Below are 23,834 nucleotides of genomic sequence, written 5' to 3' on the forward strand. Positions count from 1 at the left end.
GAGCATGTATCACTTCTCAAGATTTTTGAGAAAGGAAGAGGAAAGTGAGGGAAAGTGAGGAGGAAGAGACCTGCCATTGTGTGAGGCTGCTGTATCCCTGCAGTTACAAAACATTGATTACAAACAGAGGAGCCATGCATATTTTGTAAGTAATAACCAACGTGGATATTTGTCTGTGAGACACTAACCCGATCAGGTTTTGAGAAAAAAATTTCTGTCCTGATAGAATATTCCCCCATATGAAGAGATCTCATTCAAATACAAATTTTGGGCTGGTGGTGTGGCTCAAGTGGTAGAGCACCTGCCTAGTAAGAGCAAGGCCCTAGAGTTAAAACCCTAGTACTGAAAAAAAAAATCAAATACAAATTTTGAGGGAAATCCTTTGAGAAGAAATAGGATTAAAAGGAGTGAAAGAAAAAAATAAAAATCAGTAGGGGAGATAATGCTTGTTGGATTATGTGATTTGATTCAGTTTCTTACCTCTACTTTAAAATGTAGAGATTTGCATGTAAGCGAATATGACTTGCTTTATGTTTTCAGTCGGGGCTTGTTGGTAGCTTCTCTTACTTCCCTTTTTTATGGAAGCCAGCTGATCACACATCTTATATGTGTATTTCTGGAGCTGTGGTAAATACAGGGTCTGCACAGGTTCCTGCCACTCCAGAAGTTAATGTTCTTTAAGTAGTTTGTTTCCTAGAACCATGGTCAGGTGAGAAGGCTATTCGTTGTGTATGGGTAAACTCACTAACTTTGCTAACTTGTAATAACTAGTTAACCTCAAGCATCCTTGGGAACCTCTTTGTTTAGGAGGAAAATATTTTTTGAGTAGAAGACATTGTGTCAGCTAGACTGGGTTACCAGGTCAGTGCCAGAAAGTTCTTGGCTATGTCAGAGAAAGAATTCAAGAGCAGACATAGAGGAGACTTAACAGGAGCAGTATTAACACAAAGCAAAGCCTAAGTACACTCTCAAGATGGGAGAGGAGGCAGGCTCAAGAATGAGAGGCTGCATCAAAAGTCTTATGATTATAAGCTTTTATTGGAATCTGTAGATGCACAGGTTTTCATTCCTAGAAAATAGGAGGGGTTTCCTGGGAACAGGTTATGCATCATGAACTCCTCCAAGTCCAATGAGCTTTTTTTTGGCCTTAGATGGTTGGACCAGGACTTTCTGTTTTCCAGGCTTTGGGGGCATCTTATGAATTTTTTCATTGATGTCAACAGGCCAGAATATTTTCAAATTCATATCCTAGCCATTGTTTTCAGCCATCAATCCTGCTTACCCCTACACCAATTGTACCCTTTAAATTACATAAAATAGGCAAAAGTAAAGTCTTATTTTGTTTAAGTACATCCCTATGAGTAGTGTAAGTACATAGTTGTCAGAGTGATGAGGTTACTTAGTGTTGGAAGGCATCATGATATTTATAGCTAACAGTGGTAGGTCCTATCCCATATATCATCTCATTTACTCTTCACAACGTTCCTGAGAAGTAGATACAATTATTCCTCTTAGTGAGAGAAATAAATGTGCAGAAAAGTAAACAACTTGCCCAGGGTCTCTGGATGGCAAGCCAGAGAACAATGGATAAGAAGCCAGATGTTTGGCTCCAGAGGCTATGGTCTTGGCTTGGATCTTTTGCAGTCGTTTTCAGAGCTACAGCATATTCACATTGAAAGGGGATATTAGATAGTAGTCTCATGCACTTATTTAAGATTCTTTTTCCTTTCTTCTTTCAGGTATCTCACAGCAAGCAGCAATAGAAATTTCCTGCTTACAATAAGACCATTTTTAAAAAGGGCCATTTTGGTCATAAGCTATGTAAGTATAAATGTACTTCTGAAATACTTAATTAAAAATGTTTTCACTTTAACTCAGTTTTAGATACATGGTCCAGATTATTTAATAGAATCAACAATAGATTCTAGCAACCTGATGTTTGTATCAAAGAGTTTACATGCCATGACTGTTACAAAGCATTGAAAGGTATATGTGAAAACATTCTAGGTATATGTGAACCTAGTGATACAGTGTGAACCATATGGTATTTTACAAGTCCCTCTCAAGGTGCTAATGCTGCCTTGTCTCTAGGGTTAGCAATAGAAATCTGACTGTTTCAGTTATCTTTTTTAGCAGTATAAATTCAACAATATATTTGTCCTAAATGTTTTAGTGTGGGCAGTATTTAGCTGGGTGGTTCTTTTGATCATCATGAGTTTTGCTTAGGGTTCCTCTGGCAAGTTTACTCAGCTACCATAAAGACTGTGTCACCTTTTCTCTTCCACACAGTCTCTGTGACATCTTATCCTCAATGTCCTTTCCTGGTGGCTTCTCTATCTATAAGGATGTTCAGGACTTCCTTACAACAATGCAGATGGGTTCTAAACGAACAAACCAGAGGTCGCAGGCCTGTTAAGGGCTGGGCCTAGGACTGACACAGTGTGTTCTCACCATGCTCTCTTGGTCAACACACTGCAAGACCAAGGGGACTCCAGTGGAGGACAACTGATTCAATTACTTGATAGGAGGAGCAAAATGCACATAAAAAGAGGGAAGAGGTCATTGGTGGCCATCTTACCAGATGTTCTTGTTCTCTGAAGGTGATTGTCATTTTGTACTTCCGACTATGGATAATGGGAGGATCTATGCCCCTGTTTTCAGAGCAGGATAATCCAGCTTCATTTTCGCCTTATATTCTTACAAGGTCAGTAGAAAGAAATTTTCTTAACTTTACTTGGTAGTTATGAGATAGTGTTTTAAAACATATTATTAGCATATACAAATTGTACAAAATAATGGGTCTCATTGTGATACTTTCATAATGCTAGGTAGTTTTAAATAATATTTACTTCTGCATTGGCGTTGCATTTTGAGGGAAAAAAGACTGTTTTACCCAGTGTGAGGGTAGAAAGGAAACTACTGTTCACATGATTGGAATTATTTTCAACAATGTGGCTGTTTTGGAAGTGTTACTGCTTTTAGTATATATTCCTTTATTCAAGAGATATTTTACTGTGCATCTATCATCGATAATACACATCTGTTGAGAGGCTCCTGAGGCAAATCTCTTTCTTTTGTGGCAGTTCAGGGAGGTTTGTTCTCAGGGCCTCAGGCTTGCTAGGCAAATGCTCTGCCGTTTGAGCCATGCCTCCAACCCTTTTTGCTTTACTTATTTTTTGAATGGGGTCTCACGCTTTTTTGCCCAGGGCTGGCCTCAGACAACAACCCTCCCTCATAAGCTGGAATTATAGTCATGCATCATCAATGCATAGCTTGTTTGTTGGGATAAGGGGTCTTGATAACTTTTTGAATCCTCCTTTAACTGCATTCCTCCTGAACTTCAATCCTCCTGACCTTCGCCTCCCGAGTAGCAAGAATTACAGCCACCATGCCCAGTCCCATAAGGAAAATCTTAAAGAACAGAGCAGAGAGAGGAACTCTCTGAACATCATGAATTTCATCAGTGGGGAGGCTCAAAGGGACAAACAGAAATGAGCAACAGTTTTTGTAAAGGTATAAATAGTTACATTTTATCCTATGTTTTTGAACTTCTAGAGATATTAAGGCAAGAAGTGATGTTGGTGTTTCTGACTTACTGAGATGTTTATCTAGTCAAATCAACTGTGATATGCTGCTGAGGCTTTTGAATATAATTACACTTAACAGTTTTAATAATTTCAGAATATATTGTTGCTATAACATTTTAAATTTTGTTTGTGCATGTATGTATACACACACATATATCTACACACACACAACTCTTTGTTATATCTTGTTTATTATAGTAACTTTAACTTGTATTTGCAAGAAAGGATAAATCTTAAGTTGAATCTTTATTTATAATTTGGTTTATTTATATCCCTTAAGGACAACAGAGTTTTAGCTTTTGTTTTTATGCCAGGCAGCAATCTTTGCTTTATATCACTCATTTGCCACATATGTGTGTATATATACACACACATACATGTATGTGATTATACCTTTTGTATGGTGGTGGTACTGGGTTTTGAGTTCAGAACTTCTCGCTTGCTAGGCAAGTACTCTACCATGTCAGCCATGCTCCCAGTCTTTTGTTTTTAGTTTGTTTTTCATATAGGGTCTTGTGCTTATACCCAGCCAGCTTTGGACTGTGATCTTCCTATCTCTACCTCTTGAGTAACTGGCATTACAGTAATGCACCATCACATTCAGCCTCCCTTATATGTTTTAATTGACAAGTTTCTATTGCAATAAGCCCCCCTTATTTGCAGGTTTATTTTATGTGGTTCAAGCAAAATAAAAATAATAATTAATTTTGAAAATCAAAAGTAATTTCAAAAACAAAATTTTAAATTTCCCATGTGCATTACATAGCTCAGTGGATGCAGAACACCTCTGAGTCAGTCTGGTGTTATTGTTATGTTTAGTTTATTATGTGAGCTGAGTGTCTCCCTGACCTTCATTTTTGTGAAGGTCCCAAAAAGCAAATGGTGCCTTCAAAGCAAAAAAAGTGAATGTGCTTAATTGAAATGAAAAGCCTGAGCTCTGTGGAAGGCGGGTAGCTTTAGCAGAGGTTGAGTAAGATGACAGGGAAAACGAGGTCAGCATTTGCTGTACAGCTGAATTTGCATCCTGAGTGTGCATCATCTTTTCTCTACGGTGGGCTGCTTGGAGCCATAGACCAATGGATTCCAAGCGTCTACTGTACTTTCTTTGCCCCGTACACTTTTCTTTATGGTTTCTGTTTTTTTCTTTTTATTTGTTTATTGTTTAATACAGGGGATTGAACCCAAGTTCTCACTTATGCTAGATAGCCCCTCTTCTTTTCATTTTCCATTTAATATGACTAACACATTTTTATAATAAATAATATGTCACAATTGTCTTTATTACTTTCAATATATATTTGTATTAACTAAATCTTTTTTCCCTGAGATTTGAACTCACAGCCTTATGCTTACTAGCCAGGCATTCTAACACCTGAGCCATGTCCCCAGCTCTTTTTTGCTTTATTTATTTTTTAGATAAGAGTTTCACACTTTTTTGCCCAGGGCTGGCCTGAGACCAGTATCCTCATATTTATGCCTCTCACATAGCTGAGTTTACAGGCGTGTGTGACCACACCCAGCTCGTTTTGTGGATATGGGAGTCTCACTAACTTTTGTATAGGCTGGCTTCAAACCATGATTTTCCTGATCTCTGCCTCCTGAGTGGTTGGGATTACAGGCATGTGCCTCTGTATTAACTAAATCTTGAATATACTTTCATAAACCATTTGGTATCTGCTCTCTGGTGTGTTGGCTTTCCTCTTAAGCAGTCTAAATCTTTATAAATTGTTATTAATATCTTGCATTTTTCAAATTGTTTAAGCTTGACAACTCAAATTCATCTTTCTGTTAATGTTGCAATCTACTTGTCCTTACTAGATAGCTCTCACTGGCTTTCAAAATGGCCAAATACTTTTTAGCTGAAGTAACCCATTGATTCTAAAGCTTCTTAAATAGCTATTTGCCACCTTTGGGTTGGTTTCCTTCCAAGCTTTCTTGTCTCCCAAACTTGAGTATTCATTCTTATCTTTATAGTTAAATATGGCCTACTTCCTGAGTTTACCAGTGTCTGAAAACCAAGATGCATAGTTAAAAGAGATAGAAGAGTGGGACAAGGATACACTGCTGCAAATTTGCCAACCAGTTACCTCATTCATGTCTTCTGTCATCAGCAAACCAGTGCGTGTCCCAGGGTCCTCACTGTCAGGGCAAGGAGTGTTTGACCTTTAACTCATTGTGTAACTCATTGCCTCCTAGCTGTGCCATTTCAGCTGTCTAGTGGGTTAAATTGCACTTTTCTTCTGGTTGGTGGCCAAAAGAAGAGGTTCCTTAGTGGAACCACTGGTGAACTATGATTTCAGTGCAGAAATTTTCCAGGTTCCACTTTTCTCTTCTAAGACACATGAAGTATGTCATATCCATTTCCATATCCATATCCATATCCATTTCAGCCTGGACTTTTTCTCTGTGAATCCATGCCTCCAAATAACTATACTTTGGCAATTGAGTTAGAACATGATTTACTAGAATATTCTAATAACCACACTTTGTTTTCTTTTCCTTTCTTTGTAAATAACCTGTCTTTCTGTTTAGGGGTTTCAAACTTATAATACATAGATTCACAGGAAATTGCTGTGACAGTTGTGAGTGGGTCTTCACAATCCACTGAGGTAACTGCTCTAGAGTAGGCACTTTCAGTCTCCAGAAAAAACTTTGTCTCCTTTCCTCTGCTCGCACACTTCCTTGCCTCAGTTCTCAATTTGTAGGATCCAGGTCTGTTTCCTAGTGCTGCTGATTTTTCGCTCAGGATCATCTATGTGCTGTAGTTGTGACATAACTGGCTCTGTGAAGTCTGTCTCTATTGATTCCAAGTTTGTCATTTGGCTATGTCAGTCAGCATCATTGAAAAATGTCTTCTTCGTTCATCTGCTAGGTCTGCCAGAACAATATACCTGGGACTGTGAGGCTTGAACAACAGGCATTTATCCTCTTCTACTTCTGGACGCCCTACCTGGCTACTTGATGCCACTTTCTCACTGTGTCCTCACATGGCCTTTCTCTTTTGTCACTTCAAGAGATTTTTTTCCATACAGAATTTCACTGTCTATTCCAGGTTGACCTCAAACCAGTGATCCTCCTTCCTCAGCTTCCAAGTGCTGGGATTGCAGGTGTGTACCACCTCGCTTGGCCAAGAGAGAGATTTCTGGTGTTTCCTCAGGATGCCAGCCCTATCAGATTAGGGCCCAATCTTATGACCTCATTTAACTTTGTTACCTCCTGGTAGACAGCTCTTCAGATAGGCGCACTGGAGAGTAGGACTTCAACATAAGCGATTTTGGTTGACACAATGTAGTCCATAATCATTCCCTTACTGGATTTATAAACACAACTTTGAAAGTAGCAACTTTGCTTTTCCATCTCCAAAGTATTATTTCTCTTTTTAAAATAAATATGACAAATTATTATCAGGTGAGCATTTTCAGTTTCTCTCCATTTGGTAGCTGTCATACTTATTAATTACATGTCATTAAAAACATCCTGGCAGCTTTTAAGTGTTGCCTAATCAAATTTTCCTTTGTTTCGATTGCATTATTGTGACTTAGTTCCGAGATTCCCTTTCTTCTAGGTAATCTGGTTCCATGCTCAGAAGAAATACCTTCCCTGTTATTTTCCGCTTCATTAAACTGATAAGGAAATTTGTTGTGGTATGCTTAGCTTTGTTAAGACAAATTATCTAAGACAGGAATTAGACAAAAGAAGCCTCTGTGACTTTCACTGTAGTACAGAGCTTGGCTTGTCATTATATGTGTGTTATTACTATTTATTATATTTACAACCCTGTCATCTTAGGATTTGAGGCATAGAAACCTGATCTTTGTGAAGACTTCTTTTCTCTCTAGTAGAAAAATAAAACTGCAAATGTTACACTCTCATTGCCTTGTGGGACACTGAGCAAACTTGTATCTGATTTGCTATCTTACTCCTTTCTATTTTTTCAATCACTATGAAAACTACAGTTTATAAAACTTTATAAAACTGTATAAATATATATATGTATATATTTATTTTACACATGTTTTCAAAGAGACCATATCTTAAATTCCAGGTTATATAGTGTTTATACAGGACAGAGTCACAATAATTGTTTATTATATGACAGATAGGTGGCTGATGGACTCCACTCTCATGTCTGCTGCTTCTATGGGTATGGCACCTACATTTACCTTTTGGTTTCAGAAGCCCTTTTATTCCCCTGTCTTAATCTATCTTTGCTTTGCTTTTTGTTGGTAAGACATTTTCACCTGGACATAGCTTTATACATTTAAGGATGGAGAAAGTAGTGTTATTCATTTCATCAGTCATGAGAATGACCTATGGAATACATGTAGTTTTGGAACTCCAATACTATTTTAGGTCTTCCTCTTTGAGACTTAAAGAAAATCAGTTCAAATCCTTTCGACATGCTGGGATGTCTTGCCATCCCAGGCCTTTTGTGCTTCCCTGGAACCTTACATTTTCATGGGAATCTCCCATTTCATTTTCTCCTTCCTACGACCCTTTTTCTCACCCACATTCCACTGCCCAGGCCATTCCCATTGCCTTTTCTGCGCCAACTGAAATATAGGGCACAGGCATGTTAATATCCATCAAAATACCACTCATAAAAGGCACTTGTTCCTCAGAGACTACTCCAGTCTTAGGACAAAGGAGTAGATATATGTTGGGGATCAGTGTCATAAATAACGTGAGTTAATCACCACACACAAATTCCTCTAATGACTTTCCCCTGGGACTTTTTTTTTTTTTTTTTTTTTTTTGGTAAGTCTTTTGCCTCTGTTATTTGGTTACTCTTTCCTCTTCTGTTCCTTGTTCCTCCTCCTAACAAATTCTGATAATTTCTTATATGGCCCCAGACTACATAGGCCATCCCAGACTACATTATCTCAAAATCATATCTGTCTGTGTCATACATGAGACACAGAGACTATATTATGCTGAGATGATAGCAAACTCTGAGATCACAATGGCTTAACATGAAAAAGTGTAATTCTGTTTCTAGGAAGACGGCTGTAGATTCTGCTGTCTTCTAAGTGGTGATTCTGGCTCTGAGTGGTTGAGTTTTAGTACTGCCATCTGTAATGGCTGTCAGTGTATCAGAGGGAGAAGAATTTGGAGGAGCTCATACTTTTCACAGAAACTTTCAAATCCATATTATGACAGTACAGAGAACAAAGTAATGAACTCATTTCTGCTTATCACTAAGTTTTAGCATTTATCAAGTGTGCTCAGTCTTGTTTTATCAATACCTCTACCTACTTTCAACCTTTCTCATTTACCCTGAGCCACCACTGAACTGCCCTGAACTGACCAGACTGAATTATGAATAGTTTCTGTTATAGCCCTGGATAAGAACTGCCCTGGTGGCCCTTAAAATGTTTTAATGGTCTTAGTAGGCTTTGGCTTGGAGGCTAATACAAAATAAATCCTAGAGTCACTCTTAGATGAACAAATGGTAATCCTGGGTAGCCTTGCACTCTTAGGAACGATGGAGCCTTATTGAGTTGCCCTTCTGAAGTTGTAACCTTCCATTCTGAGCACCAGAAATTTTTATTGTGATTATCACTTGTTCACCACTTCACCCATGTCTTCTCCAGTTTTCTATCTTCAGAAATATCTGTAAGGATCTGTTTTCTGGTAATGTTTCCTTGAGAATGATGGAATTCATGAGGCATGGCTAACTTGTATAATTACAGATATGACAAAACACATGTACAGTACATTGTGGTTCTGGTATTAATTTCCGGTTCTGGTATTAGTTTTCTCTACAAAGATGGTGGAGCCCTTGCCCAGGGTTTCTCAGGGAGCTCTGTGCCTAGAACAGTCTGTCTCCCCTTCTGTTGTGTCAGCCTGGCTCTGTTACTTACCTCCTGTGTCCTTCATGGCTCCCAAACCTTGAAAATCTGAGCGGCTGCAGCTATAGCTGCCTTTATATTAATCCTTTATATTAATCACAAAGATGTCTCCGTAATCCATGCTCTAAGAATAGATTTTATAAAATTTTTTTTTTTTTACAACGAAGAAAAATTTGTCCTCATAGTTCAAATCTCCTTCCCCCATCATCCCTGCCATCCCCTGGAGTTTCTGTAGGAACAAGGGTCAGAACAGAAGTTTTACAAGGGGGTCTGAGTAGAGACAAATGTCACGTGAATAAAAAACCAACAGACAAAAGGCAATGAGCACTATTGACAAAAGAGGATGACGATTTGGGGATCTTCAGAGTAGAAGAGCACCATAGCCAAGTACAGAGGGTGGCTTTGGAGTAGAAATCCCAAGTCAAGGAGATAAAGCCAGGACATGTGAGTGCAGGACAGGTTGAATAGGGCTCCGGGTGGAGGACTGTCTAGAGCTGCGCTGTGTGCCCCACGTGGCTACTAAGACTTCAAATGTATCTAGTCCAAATTAGGATGTGCTGTAAATGTGAAGGACACACTGTATTTCAAAGACTAAGTAAGAAAAAAACAATTCACAGTATCCCATTCGTAATTTGAACTGATTATATGTTGAGTGATACTACTTTGAATATATTAATTAACACACAATATATTATTTAAATTAATTATCTTCCATTTTGCTCTTTTTAACATAGCTTATAGAGAATTGGAAATTGTGCAGGGTTTCATTTTATTCCTTTTGGACTGCACAGGTCTAGAACAAGGATGGAGAGCTTAGCTTGCCTCTCAGACAGAGGGAGAAGGATGGTGGTTAGCCCTCATAAGCTTCTGTCTGCTTGGGTTTAAGTGGTGTCTTTAAGTCTGCCAACTCGTGTTTTACTCAGTTGATTTCAAGTGGTGGGAGAATTCTTCTTGCATGCTGTCTTTTGGTGGGAAGATTAACTTAGAACTTGATTCCCATCTGAAAACAATGTCCTTCAAGACCCAATGACCATGGGTGCTTAGACACTTCTTATAAATTACCACACCAAACTATGCCCCGACTGTAGCTGCATTTATCATTTCACCTTATGGTTTTTTTTATACCAGTCAGGTTGTCAAACCCAGATATACCTCAAAGGACTTGGGAGTCATGTTAAAGCACCAGTTCTAGGGTCTAGTGCTCTAAGATTCTGCATCTGTGGGCATGTATTTGAGAAGAGACAGAGCAGATTTACATGAAACTTGTCCTGTCAGACAAGTACCGCATAGCCCAGGATTTACTCTTCTGTTTCTGTAAGTGTCTTCAGAAATGGAATACCTTGGCACTGAGTCTTGTAAGCCTGGGACTAAAAGTGAAAGCAAGGGCCTGGGTAAGTACAGCTTCTGCATAGGTTTGAGGCCTGCAGTAGAAATAGCATTTCCACTGTGAAGGCCACCCTGCCACCTAGTAATTGCATTTTGTCTTAATATTTTGGAAGAGAAAAGGACGTAAGTTAGCGTATACTCGATGGAACAAGTATTGTCTTTATAATATTGAAAATGGTTGTCTTTCAAATCTAGGAAATAGACAAAATGGGATTTTCAGTGAAAGAATCTAAGGTAGTACTTCCAGCATCATGTTTTTTCATGAGATACATTGCCAAAGAAGCAGCTAAAATAGATTTGCTTAAGTGAGTAAATTGGTTTCTGCTGCTCAGACATATAGGCAAAAGCTTGCAGTGCATGTATGGTAGGAAAAGATCGGGATAGTCAGGAATAAGATTAAAATATAGTTCAAACTCTTTCTTCTAAAAACACTCTGTCTCCCATTTTCAGTAGGTGGTTCCTAATAGGCACACAATACCTTAGGTTTTGATTGTAACAGGCCCCTACCATGGAAACTATCTCATAATAAACTGTGGGCAAATGTTTATTGAATTTAAAAGTTTTCTTTTTTTACAGATAATGCATTGTGTGTTTAAAGAGAGCCATGCAAAGTGAACTGCCTCGTCCTTGCTTCAGGAACTGCAGGGGCTTCAAAAGACATGGAGACCCTCAAAACCTATTTTTTTTTCAAAAATAAAAATAATGAAACTGAAGGTTGGGGATGTAGCTTAGTGTTATAGCACTTGCTAGCATGTGTGAGACCCTGAGTTCAACCCGTAGCACCACCATGGAAAAAAATGAAACTGAACTTACTCTGTTATTTTAAAAGTAATGATTACCAAAGCAGAGGGAATAACAGAATCACCCAAGGAAGTAAGTTTAAAATAAAGACTTTCTGGTTCATCTCACAGAGATGAAGGTTGGATGACAGGATCTGTATTTGACCATCAGCCTCCATGTGTCTGGACTCACTCTTTTTGAAACCCATGGTTATCAACTGTGCTCTGTGTTTGATGGGATTGTTCCATAGGTGTGGGGAAGGGCTGCACCTCTGTATTTCATAAAGATAGCTTTGTGAAGATGAAAAAAATTATCAAGTAAGTGAATAGTTTCCCAAACTAAAAATGACACTGTGTAGTAGTAACTTACCTAGTTTGTCTTGGACACTGAACAGAGGAACAAGTACAAGTAAGTTGGAGGAGGAGGGGTTTTTGCAGACGTGGCAAATTTTACCTCTGGAGTAGAAACCAATTGTTGGGAAATACTGATCTAAATCACTTATTTATATTTTACTTCTTGAAGAGTACTGTCTAATCCTTTTAATCTCTATATTGTATTTCCATTGCAATGATAAATCCCCGAGAAGCTGATGAAAGTTAAAGAAGCAACTCTTTTATTTCTGCTAACATTGAAACATAAAGCAAAACTTGCAAATTGCTTGGCTTAGTGAATCAAATGCAAAGCCCAAGCTTTGATTTAAGTCCTCTGTTGCTTGTTGTGGGAGGTTCTGACAAATGTTTTTAGCAGCACAGTCATCTGTGAATGACTGTTAGAGGAGATAGTTCCTGGGTTTGTATTTATGTCAGGCCTGCTCTTAACTATGTGAAAGCTCAGTTTCATCCTGGTACTGTGGAACACCAGCCTGGCCTGGGAAGAGTGTGTGATAGGAGAGACTTGTCAGAGGTAGTGTTGTCTCACGGGGACCTCAAAGACCAAAGGAATTGGAATTCATCCACCTGTGAGAGAGGATTCCAGAAGATCAGGTACTCCTCCCAGGAATGTGAAACCTGAAGTTGAAACAACTGGCTGTGAAGTGACCACTGTGTGAAGACAAGAGAAGCAGAGAGGCTGAGGACAGCCCCAGTGACAATACTGCAGTCTCAGTTGTGAACAAGCAGGAGAAGTCCACAAGCAAAGAACAGATGTTACCATTAAGAGGAGCAGCACAGCCATGAAGAAGGATGGAGAAGGGGCCAGTGCTGCCTTTCATTCTTCTAACTACTTAGTTGTGGTTTCTAAGAAGCTGGTATTTCTCTGAGCTACCTGTCTTTGTATTCTTCTGGGAAATTTTTAAATAGCTGTACCTCTAATTGAGTTGGTTTGATTGATCATTGGTCTTAATAAGCCAGGAGACCTTAACAAGACACAGTGAGAACTAACCAGAGATTTGTTGGATCTTTTTTTCTGTTTCATTAAGTGCTTGGAAATGGTCTTTGCATCTATTCTGTGTTGAAGCAGCAAGTCTTCAGTACTGTTAATGGGTCTTGGTCCTAAAACTCCCCCAGGGAGGGCCACAGCACTTACTGGTGCTTCTGCTCTGTTACCGTGAAGAAGCAGGGGATGAGAGTGACAGACCACCTTTTCTACGTCATCCATCGGCTGGGAATTGTCCTTGGCTTCTACTGCCAGTCCTGTTTTCTAGGGGTCAGGTTCTGCTTCCAGTCCTCCTATCCTTGTCTATACTTTTCCTTGATTTCTTTTTCTTTTATCTTCTATTTTTGTTCTCCATCGACATTATGAGATTCATCCATGTTGTTCCATTCATTGTCAAGGCTTGGATAGATTCCTTTCAGGGTTTATTTTGCAATGCATGTATTCATTTTATTGTAGACGGATATCTAGTTTGTTTCCACTTTAAGGCTGTTAATAATCACATTGCCATGAACAAGCATATAAATATCTTTTGGTAAGCATTGTGTGCAGTGCTGTTGGGTATAAACTTTGGAGTGGAATTGCTAGATCATGAGGGTGTTTGTATTTTGCTTTTGTAGAGCTGCCTACAACTCTCCAAAATGGTTTAATCAATTTACAGTAGTGTGAGCTGCTCTGCATCTTCAGTAGTCAACATGTTTGTCATTTTAGACATTCTTGGGAGAGTCACATTATAATTATTATATTGCACAGTTTTAATCCTCTGTACTTAGCTGTTCTTAGACAATGTCATATTCATTTAAGTTAAAGCCCCCTTTTTCTTGTAGCCCTACCTACACTTTCAGTCTTCCATCTCTCTACCTAGTTAAATTCTGTGGAATTCTTGGGCATCTTCCCGTAGTCCTTCATTTTTCAGTAATCTACCATTTCTTAGAACTCCATTGAAATTTGCTATTTATATTATAGCATACCCAACTGTGTCATGTATGCATCTGGTGTCACCACCAACAGTGAGAATGCCCTGTGGAGAGCAAGGGCCCGATCTTACTACCCTTTAGCACCTAGAAAAATGCACACAGTAATTAGCCAATCTTTACTAAACTTAAGTGAAGAGTGCCAATTTAGTGAGAAAGGCAGTGCAGTAAGTGGCTTTCCTTGGCTATTCCTGGAGAAAGTAATAGGCAGGGAAAGAAGATGCTATGATGATAGACAGATAAAGCCTGTATGGCCCTGTCACTGCGGAGGCACAGTGAGGCTGTAGAGACCCTTTGCAGCTTAAGAGGTACTTTAGGAGTTAAGAGGATGACAATAGACAACTGCCAGGGAAGACGTAAGGCAGATCACCAAACTAGGGCATAGGTAGAGTCAGAGCGGGGCAGGGTCCTGTAAAAAGGACCCTGTAGTAAAAGTATCTTATGCTGAGGCTCCTGTTTTGACCATCTCAGCAAATAAGGTAAGTACGTTCAATGAACCTGAAGCCCAGTATTGTGACATGATAAAGGACTTTGTAAGTGATGACATTGTGATGTAAAATCAACACAAGCTGTGTGTTTGTTTGCAGTGCTTGATTTTTTTCATATGTACCTACCATAGGCATCTGTCTAGGATGAGGAAATATGTTAGACTTACATTATTTCTTAGCCAAAAAGGTTTATGCAAAGGCAAATAGGATATCTGCATATCTTTGCATTTAAAGCGCTTTGATTTTTTTTCTTGATAAGAATGAGGAGTTTGATATAAGAGCCACGCAGCATCACTAGGTGCTGTTTGACAGATGCCATCCCCCACAGCCTCAGCTTCCCTTTCATGCTTTTCTGTCATGAGCCCTCTTCAGTCTTTCCTGACTTATCAATGGAATCGCATGACTAAATTGTTTAAGTTGAATTCCTAGCTCTCTGTGGTGTATGTTCCATTTCGTTGGCAGGATGTCCCAGTGGTTTTCCATCTGTTAGCAGAATTTATAGTAGAAAATTGGTAAATAATTCATTTTGTGTTTGCTATTCTTTTTTCTTTAAAATAAAAAATAGAGAACCCAGCAGGGTAGAGATATTCCACAGATTATTTCATTGCTGAAATTTTAGACGAAATAAATAAGATGATTAGCTTAAATGTAATTCATCGTCAAAGAGTTGAAAAGAAAGATCTAATTGTTGATTACAGCTAGCTCAAATAGCCCTCCCTAAAATGTAATTAGCTTTTGGAGTGATTGGCTCTTTTGTGCTTATATTCGTAAAATTTTTCCAGTGCTATGTCAGTATTTGAGAGGGTACTTAAAGAGTTTATTAGCAACACAGTCTGAATCCATATGAACCTGAAGATGGGGAATATTTCTGAGTTTTTAGATATAACATGTAGGTATTAAAAGGGAACCTTGGGGTAAGTGAATAGTCTTGACCTTCCGAGTATTATAAGAAATGGAAGTTGCTTTTAGTTCTGGTTTACTTTAGTTTTAAAACGCATTTGGGTTGCAATCTGTGCAAAAGTCACAATAAACATTTTTAAAATATGTAAGTAAGTACTCTGTGATTGTAACTTTAAGAAATTCTTCTTTTTGTCCATACGACACGATGAATGAGTCTCGAAAACACAAAACTAAGGACAACTTGTAGGGCAAAGCCAAAATGTAAACTTAAAATAGGAAATACTGTGTAGAAATAACAGATATTCCAAGGTCAATGTGAGGTAGAAAAAAAATAAGAAAATATTATATTTGTAATTGTTGCCTTTTCCCCATACATGGGTTTTTATTCTGAAAAATATCAAAATACATGAAAGTAAAGAAAGTGGCATAAAAGAACTTTCCCATACTCCTCATTCAGTTTTGAAAATCATAACCCATAGCAGTATTCTTCTTTGCCTCCAGTCAATTATTTTGAAGCAAATCCCAAATCATGATTTTGGTGAAATCATGACTTCAACTTATGTCATGTATATATTTTATGATATATTTCCATAAAGTGAGGATGGTTTAAAATATAACCATAATACCATTTTCACACCTTAAACATTAATGTTGGGGGGGAGGGCATGGCTCAAGTGGTAGAGCACATGCCTAACAAGCACCAGGACCAGAGTTCAAAACCCAAGTACTACCAAAAAAAAATTAACAGTGATTCTCTATAACCAATTCTGTTGCTAATCAGCATTTCGGGTTTTACCACCAATTTTGCCGGAAGTAGTTATAGTTAGTTTTAATAGTGGTTTGCTTATCTGTACTTTGGTCTGCTATGTCTTTTCAGTCACTTTGTCTTACAATGTATTTGTTTATGAACAAGGTCACTTGCTCTGTGCTGTTTCTCACTTTCTGGATTTTGTACATGTATTCCTATGGTGTCATATGATATGTTGTATTGTTTTCTGTATTTGCTTTAAATTAGCACTTACTTTTAGGACTTGATCAAATTCAGAGTTTTGTTTTTATTTTTGAGAAGACTGCTTCATGTAGGTATACTTCCAAGGGGACTACATATCTGATTCTGTGATGTTGAAATTGATTATTCAGTTCGTGCACCAGATTTGGCCTCATCAATCCATTATAAAGTACATAAGTAGCTTTTTACCTAATGATCTTAGCAGTCACTGACCGTCATGGCCTAGATCTGTTATTTCAAAAATAGAAATATGCAAAAATCATTTTTCACAGTGAGGGTGTGACTATGGAACAGAGCTGCTTGATTTTTTGTGACGTTTGATGGCTCAGTATTCACTATAAAGTCAAGTCACAGAGAATCGTCCCTGATCTAAGAGGTAAAGAGCACCAGCCTGGAAGGGAAAGAGCCAGAGTGATGTCTCCTTGTCTTCTTCCTGTGGGATGGTGTTCTGTGCACAGTGCATGGCCCAGGCCTAAAAGGGAAAAGGCACTTTTTGTTTTGGCAAATGACAGAACTTGGACTTCATCAAGCTTTCAATGTGTATTGTACTACTTCTTCATTGCCATTTTATTAAAGTCACAGGGAGTGCTAAGAAATACCACTGAAGCATTCCCACTTCTCTGCCCTGTCTCTCAGTTGGAGTTGAGTGTCTGGTTAGTGAGCCTCACTGAGCCTCAGCCTGATGGTAGGGATGATTTCCCACCGCCAGCCTTGAGATCAGTTTGCAAGGTCTAGTAGCTACATGTTAACAGGAATTCAAGCCGAGTGGACTCTTCACACTGGAAGATGACATAGAAACTCTGGTCTGACCTCTTTGCCCATCCAAGAATCCACTCCCCACCCCCAAACAAACAGTAACAATGGGGGAGGGCTTCTCTTTACATTCAGTGCTCCTGTGGGATTCACCTCATTCTGCCTTTTAAACCCAATAAATTCTCTTTTCACTATTACATTTTACATTCATTGAGAACAGGGAATTATCTAACTCTTCTGTTTGATCCTATATAGCATGTCAAAGGTAAACTCAGTTGCACATTAGTTAAAATGGTGAAAACAGATTTTACTCAGTAACTATTGACAGTAGAGGAAAGAGCCAAGTCCCATTCTGATTTAAGGAAAGGTGATTGGGCCTTTTAAAGGTAGATTGGGGGAAGGACAGAGCACAGCTTAGTAAAGTCAGAGTAGTAAAAACTTGTGGAGAGTTGATCAGTATAAATGTAATTAAGCCAGCTGTGTCTGCCCACTGGCTGTTACTAAGTTAGGAGCCTGTCCTTCCTGATGACCATATTTCAAAGGCTCTCAGGTCTTGGAGAATGATATTTCTGAGTTTTAAAATACATATATATACATATACATATGTATATATATGTATTTTAATATATATTAAATATATAAATATATTACAATATATTATAATAATATATATGTATATACATTACAGCATATATAAAATATATATTACAATCCCAAGCCCTTTTTCATTAATTCCCTAAGAACAGGAAGTCAGCGGCCTGTTATTTCCTAGGTGTTGACTGGAACAAAGTGTAAATCTCTGGGAAGTACTGGGATTTCTTGGGCAGGTATTTTAAAGGGGACTGGAGTCATTTTAGGGCCATAGCTTAATGCTGCTGGAAGCTGTGCAATCGTTGTCTCATCTCCTAGTGCAGAAGTTGGACAGACTTGTTATGTGCTGAGGACTCTGCAGTTCCCAAGCATCTAGAATACTACTTAATGTATTTGTGGGCTGAACAAATTTAAATAAATTCCTTTTCCTCTATCCTCAAAGGGAGAAGGTCCACTGCTTCCAACAGGAACAGAACTCCATTCTTATGTTGTCTTCCTTTCCTAGGTCCACCTGGCTGCTCTTGTCAGCAAGGACAGCTGGCTTCTCCTCTTGAACACTACCCCTCCATTGGGGACTAAAGGATTTTATCTCTCACCACAAATATTTTGATTTTTAAAAAATAATTTGGTAGGGATCAATCTGGTATAAAAATGATAAAATATTTTCAAATCTATGAATGTATGATGGAACAGTTCAAAGGTCTTACCTCAGGAGTCATATTTAAAGCAGGGTAGCATTTCTGTCCTATGCTTTCATCGAACATTTATCAGAGCATTTATCTCAGGTTGTAGTGTATTTATTTGCATGACAGCTTTTAAATATATGTCATGAAAGCTGTCTTATTTGTTCACCATTGGAAAGGCTAGCACCTAATGTAATGACTAGAACTATGAGATGTAATTCCAGATAGTAGATTTAATGGATGATGAATGGCTTAACATTTTTCCCTATCTTCCTCTATATGCTAGCATTGACAATACAGAAATGCTATTTAATAAAAAGGTGGTGGTGAATGTTTGCAAAATGCCGTGGATCTGGAGCTGTGTTTCAGTGAGCCTCCTTTTCTTTGCAGACTCCTTACCTATTCCTACCTCTTGGCCTTCAACGTGTGGCTTCTGCTTGCACCTGTTACCCTGTGCTACGATTGGCAGGTTGGCAGCATTCCTTTGGTAGAGACCATATGGGATGTGAGGAACTTAGCCACCGTCCTCATGGCAGTTGTGATGACCTTACTGTGCCTGCACTGCCTAGCAGCCTTCAAGGTAATTTTCTAAAGGTCAAATGGACTTTTGCATTTGAAGACAAATAATCCATGCTCAGTAATGTTCTTTCTTTTTTACACAGGGTCTAGGTCTCAAATGAATGTCTCTTGTCCCCAAAACTTTGTGTATTTAACATTTTTCTAAGTGTTTAAATTATGGCTGAGACTCTACTTCCACTAATGACTGCTTGAAATAGTTGGTGATTTCTTTCTTCTCTGCAATATAAAACTGGAAAAAATTATTAAATTCAGCCATTTCAAAATGATCAAAGTTAGCAAAGAATTGGAAAATGATTACTTATGAGAAACTACTCCTGATTTGGATAAGCTTCTTGCTTTAGGGTGTTCCCATCCTCCCAGATCTGATGGCAAAAATCCACAGGTTTTGGCTAGAAGTAGGAGTTTTGGTTTGGAAGAAAAGCAGAGCAGTGAGACATTTAAACAAAATTTTTTAAAACAGAAAGCTGTGGAGGACCCAGATGATGTACTCTTTGTGTTAAACAACACATGCACATGGACCGCCCAAGGGGGCACACAGAATTAAAAGTTGGGGCATCTCACTAAGCTGGAGAGACTTACTAATTTGCTGCAAGTTTGAATGAATTCTTCAACCCATGCACAGGTTGGGTAGTGGAGGGTAGATGCTTCATTGATTTGCGTTGTCTGAATAACCTCTGTCCAAATCATTGACTAATCACGAAGCCAGGCTGAACCAAAAACAAGCAAAAACAAAAAGAAAAAAGACAAAAAAAAAAAAAAATCTGAGCAAAAACTTCAGCACTCAGCAGAGAAACAGGTTTTCCAGTTTGAATCCTGGTAAGTTCATGAAGTGTATTAATAAAACCAATAATTTCAGAAGAATAAAAGAGAATGCAGAGTCACTACAATGTAGGATGTACAATGCCTAGTTTTTAACCAAAGATTCCTGGACAAGAGAGTGTCACCCAAACTCAGTGGAAAAAAAATCAATAGGAAATGGAACAGAAATGAAATTCCAGAGATAAACCCACATTCATATGTTCAATTGATACTTTTAATAACTGCTGAGATACTTAAATGGAAAAAGGATAATCTTTAATAAAAGGTGCTGAAATATCTGAATATCTGTAATAAAAATTATAAATATTAACCTTTATCTCATACTGTACACAGAAATTAATTCCAAGTGGATTATAGTCCTAAACAAATGAACTAAATAAAACCAGAATTCCAAACGAAAACAGGAGAAAATCTGTGTGATTTGGATTAAGAAAAGATTTCTTAGCACATGTAAAGTAGAAACTATAAAAAGAAAAGCTAACAAATTGGACAGCATAAAAATTAATAATTTTGCTCATCAAATTATTGTGTTTCTCAAATGAAGACATTTATCTACAAAGGACTTGTATCTGGAATGGTTAAAGTACTCTTAAAACCAAAAAAAAAAAAAAAAAAAAAAAAAACCAGTAAAAATGAGCAAAGGATTCAAGTAGACTGAGGGGGTTAAAATACACTATTCTGGCGGGTCGACTGTTTAAGGTAAAAGTACTTCAAAAATAACACATGCAAAAAGATTTCTTTGACGTTCATCCTACTTCCTAATAGCAGAAGATAAAATTCCCATGAGAAGACAATCTTTGTATACCACAAGGAAAAGCAACACCCTTATTTCCAAGAACAAAAAGACCAAGATAATTCTGTTTAATTTTTGTTAAAATAATTCTTTATCATTTAAGCCTCTTCACCTAATTTAGTCACATTAGTTTACTATTCTTTCTCCAATCTGGTATTTAAGTAACAGGCTCTGATTGTTTCTTTGGGCTTCTGGGGCACATCAACCTTTGTTATGCTTTTTCCTGTTAATCTGCCAATTTAATTCTTAGACCTAGGTGGACCCTAAGAAAATGAAGGAGGTCGAGTTTTACTGCTCCTACGAGATTCTTCACAAAAGAAGATATTCAGAGGTTGATAAATATATGAAAAGATGCTCACTGTCATTAGTCTTCAGTGAAATTAAAATGAAAGCCACGAGGAGATGCTGCTAGAATGATTGTCAGGAAAAAGATTCTCAATACAGAGTGTGGGCCAGTATGGAGCTACTGGAACTCTTGTAGGAGTGGGAACAATATATGATTCTGCCAATTTGGGAAACACTGGCAGTTTCTTAAAAAGTTAAATACAGATTTAAGCAATTCTACCCATCAGTGTCTACTAAAAAGAAATGAAAGCATACGCCCATACAAAAGTCTTACATGTGAATATTCATAGTGGCTTTCTTAACAATAGCTGAATATGGAAAAAATCTAATGATCTGAACTTACAAATACACAGCCAATGTGATAAATTACTTAGAAATTAAAAAAAAAACTACTGATAGATAAAACCACATGGATAAACCTCAAACACACTGTGCTAAGTCAACAAAGCCAGTCATGTAAGACCGTATACTGTGGAATTTGCATAAAGCCAGACTCCATCTTGTCTCTGACTGTCACTTTGAAAAATAAAGCTGGCTGAATGTGCGTGATTAAATAATTCCCTGACTCTCTGGAGACATTCTGCCAACTGCCTGAAACAACCTGGCAGCCTTTCTATCTCAGAGCTACGTGTCAACCAATCCAAAAAGCTGCAAAACAAATGACACAAGAAGAAGACTACCTCTCTGCTTGATTCCTTAAGAGTTTCCCCTCCTTTGTCACTTGGTGGAACACACCTTGGGTCCTCCTCCTATCCTTGGTTGTATGTAAAAATTACAATCATTATTAAATAATTTCTTCCTATGCTTACATAGTCTGGTTCAACAATACTAAGTGATTCCATTGATACAAAATTCTATAAAACATAGAATTATAATCACAGAAAATGTATAGAGGTAGTGATCATAAGACTTGAAAGGACTTGGGGTGTGTACATTTTTAAAAAAATGACTGTGGTGTTTGCTGGACTCCATACCTTTATCAAATTCACCAAAGCAAACACTTAAAATGGGTTAATAATATAGTATGTGAACTGAACTGTTCTAAAGCTATAAAAAATGATTAGAGTGTTACAAGTAGGTTAAACACTGCAATGAACACAGAACTGAACTTTAAATGAAAAATAGAAGATCTGATCCCCAAAATTTGGTGCAACAATTTTGATTGATTAAAGCACCTGCTTTTTTTAAAAATTAAGGTGAAAGTCACATAACATAAAATTAGCCATTTAAACTGTATAGCTTAGAGGAATTAGTGTATTCATAGTATTGTGCAACTGCCAGCTCTTTCTCATTTCAAAACTTTTACATATCATCGTTTCACTCCCATGCATACCGAGTAAGTATCACTCCCACCTCCTCCCCAGCCCCTGACAGCCTCTAGCCAGCTATCTGTTCCTATGAGTTTTCCTGTTCTGGATAGGTTATGTGAAAGGAATTATACATTATATGACCTTTTATGTCTGGCTTCTTTTATTTAGCATAATATTCTTGAAATTCATCAAAGTTGAAGCATGTCTAATACATTGTTCCTTTTTTTGCCTTTTTTAGGAGGTGGGGGATTGAACCCAAGGCCTCTATTTGAGCCACGCACCCCAGCCTTTTTGATTTGTATTTTTTGTTTTTTGTATTTGTTTGTTGGATTTTTTTGTTTCTGTTTTTGAAAGTTAGGGTCCCACTAACTTTCTCCAGACTAGCCTCAAACTATCCTCCTGCATCTGCCTCTCAAGTAACTAGGATTATAGGTGTGTGCCACCACGCTTAGATTTACCTTATTCCTTTATATGGTTGAATTAATATGTCATTGTATGTGTGTACCACAATTTGTTAAACCAATCATTCCCAGACAGTCTCATTTTCCTACCTTTGAGCTTTGCAAATAATGCTACTGTACACATTTGAGTACAGGTTTCTCTTTGTGGAGACATACTTTCCTTTCCTTTGAGTATATGACTAGAAGTAGAATTGCTGAGACATATGGCAGTTCTGTTTTTAACTTTTTGAGAAACTGAGCTATGCCTCACCCCCATCAGCTGTGTTCAAGGGGTCCTATTTCTCTACATCCTTGCAACACTTCCTACTTTTTGTTATTTTAATTGAAGACATCCTAATAAATATGAAGCGACTTCTCACTGTGACACTGGACATATTTTCACATGCTTATTGGACATTATATCTTCTTTTTCAGTTCTTTGCCCATTTTTTAATTGGGTTGTCTTTTTGTTGTTGAGTTGTCAGAGTTCTTTTTATGTTCAGGATTATTGTGCCCCTAAATATATTTGATTTCCAAATACTTCCTCTCATCCTGTAGGTTGCTTTTTCACATTCTTGATAATGTCCTTTAACATGGAGAAGTTTTTAATTTTAATGAAGCTCAGATTATCTGTGCTGGTTTTTTTGTTGTTGACTTTATTGTCAAATCTAAGCCTGCATTCCCAAAGCAAAGGCCATAAAACTTGTGACTGTTTTCTTCCAAGAGATTGATGGCTTTAGCTTGTATTTAAGTCACTGATCGATTTGAATTAATTTTTGCATAGGGACTGAAGTAGGGGCCCAACTCTGGCTTTTTTTGCATAAGGTTTTCCAGTTATCTCTGTACCATTTTCCAACAGATTGTTTTCACCCAAATGCTTTATTTTAAAGTATTCATCTTAATCACCTTTCTTACTTTTTATATAAGTAAGGATTATATGACTAACACTCTTGAGAAACTCTGTCCTGCCAGTTGGTTACTTAAACTTGAACTCATATTTCACTTTCTTAGCAAGGCCTAACTTAACTACTCTACTTAAAATGCACTCTCCACTCCTTCCTTGTCTCTCTTTCACTTTTTAACTATTCATTACTATACTTTCAGTTTATAAAATATCACATGATTTGGGTATTTTGTTTCTTGTCTATTCACACCAATTAGAACATAAGCCCAT

General features: G+C 37.7%; 1 protein-coding gene across 3 annotated transcripts in view; it reads left to right on the forward strand.

Annotated features, from left to right (window-relative positions):
- The window catches only part of Tmtc1 (transmembrane O-mannosyltransferase targeting cadherins 1), a 253,495-nt gene that overhangs the window by 102,602 nt on the left and 127,059 nt on the right, over positions 1 to 23,834 (forward strand). For 2 of the 3 annotated variants that reach the window (XM_074083024.1, XM_020179959.2), the window contains exons 6-8: positions 1,740 to 1,821; positions 2,601 to 2,704; positions 18,765 to 18,954. In XM_074083024.1, the coding sequence (XP_073939125.1) occupies positions 1,740 to 1,821; positions 2,601 to 2,704; positions 18,765 to 18,954 (376 nt within the window). The remainder of the gene's footprint in view (positions 1 to 1,739; positions 1,822 to 2,600; positions 2,705 to 18,764; positions 18,955 to 23,834) is intronic. The other variant, XM_020179962.2, reaches the window with a different exon arrangement.

This window comes from Castor canadensis, chromosome 8 (genome assembly GCF_047511655.1).
Source record: "Castor canadensis chromosome 8, mCasCan1.hap1v2, whole genome shotgun sequence".
Classification (NCBI taxonomy): domain Eukaryota; kingdom Metazoa; phylum Chordata; class Mammalia; order Rodentia; family Castoridae; genus Castor; species Castor canadensis.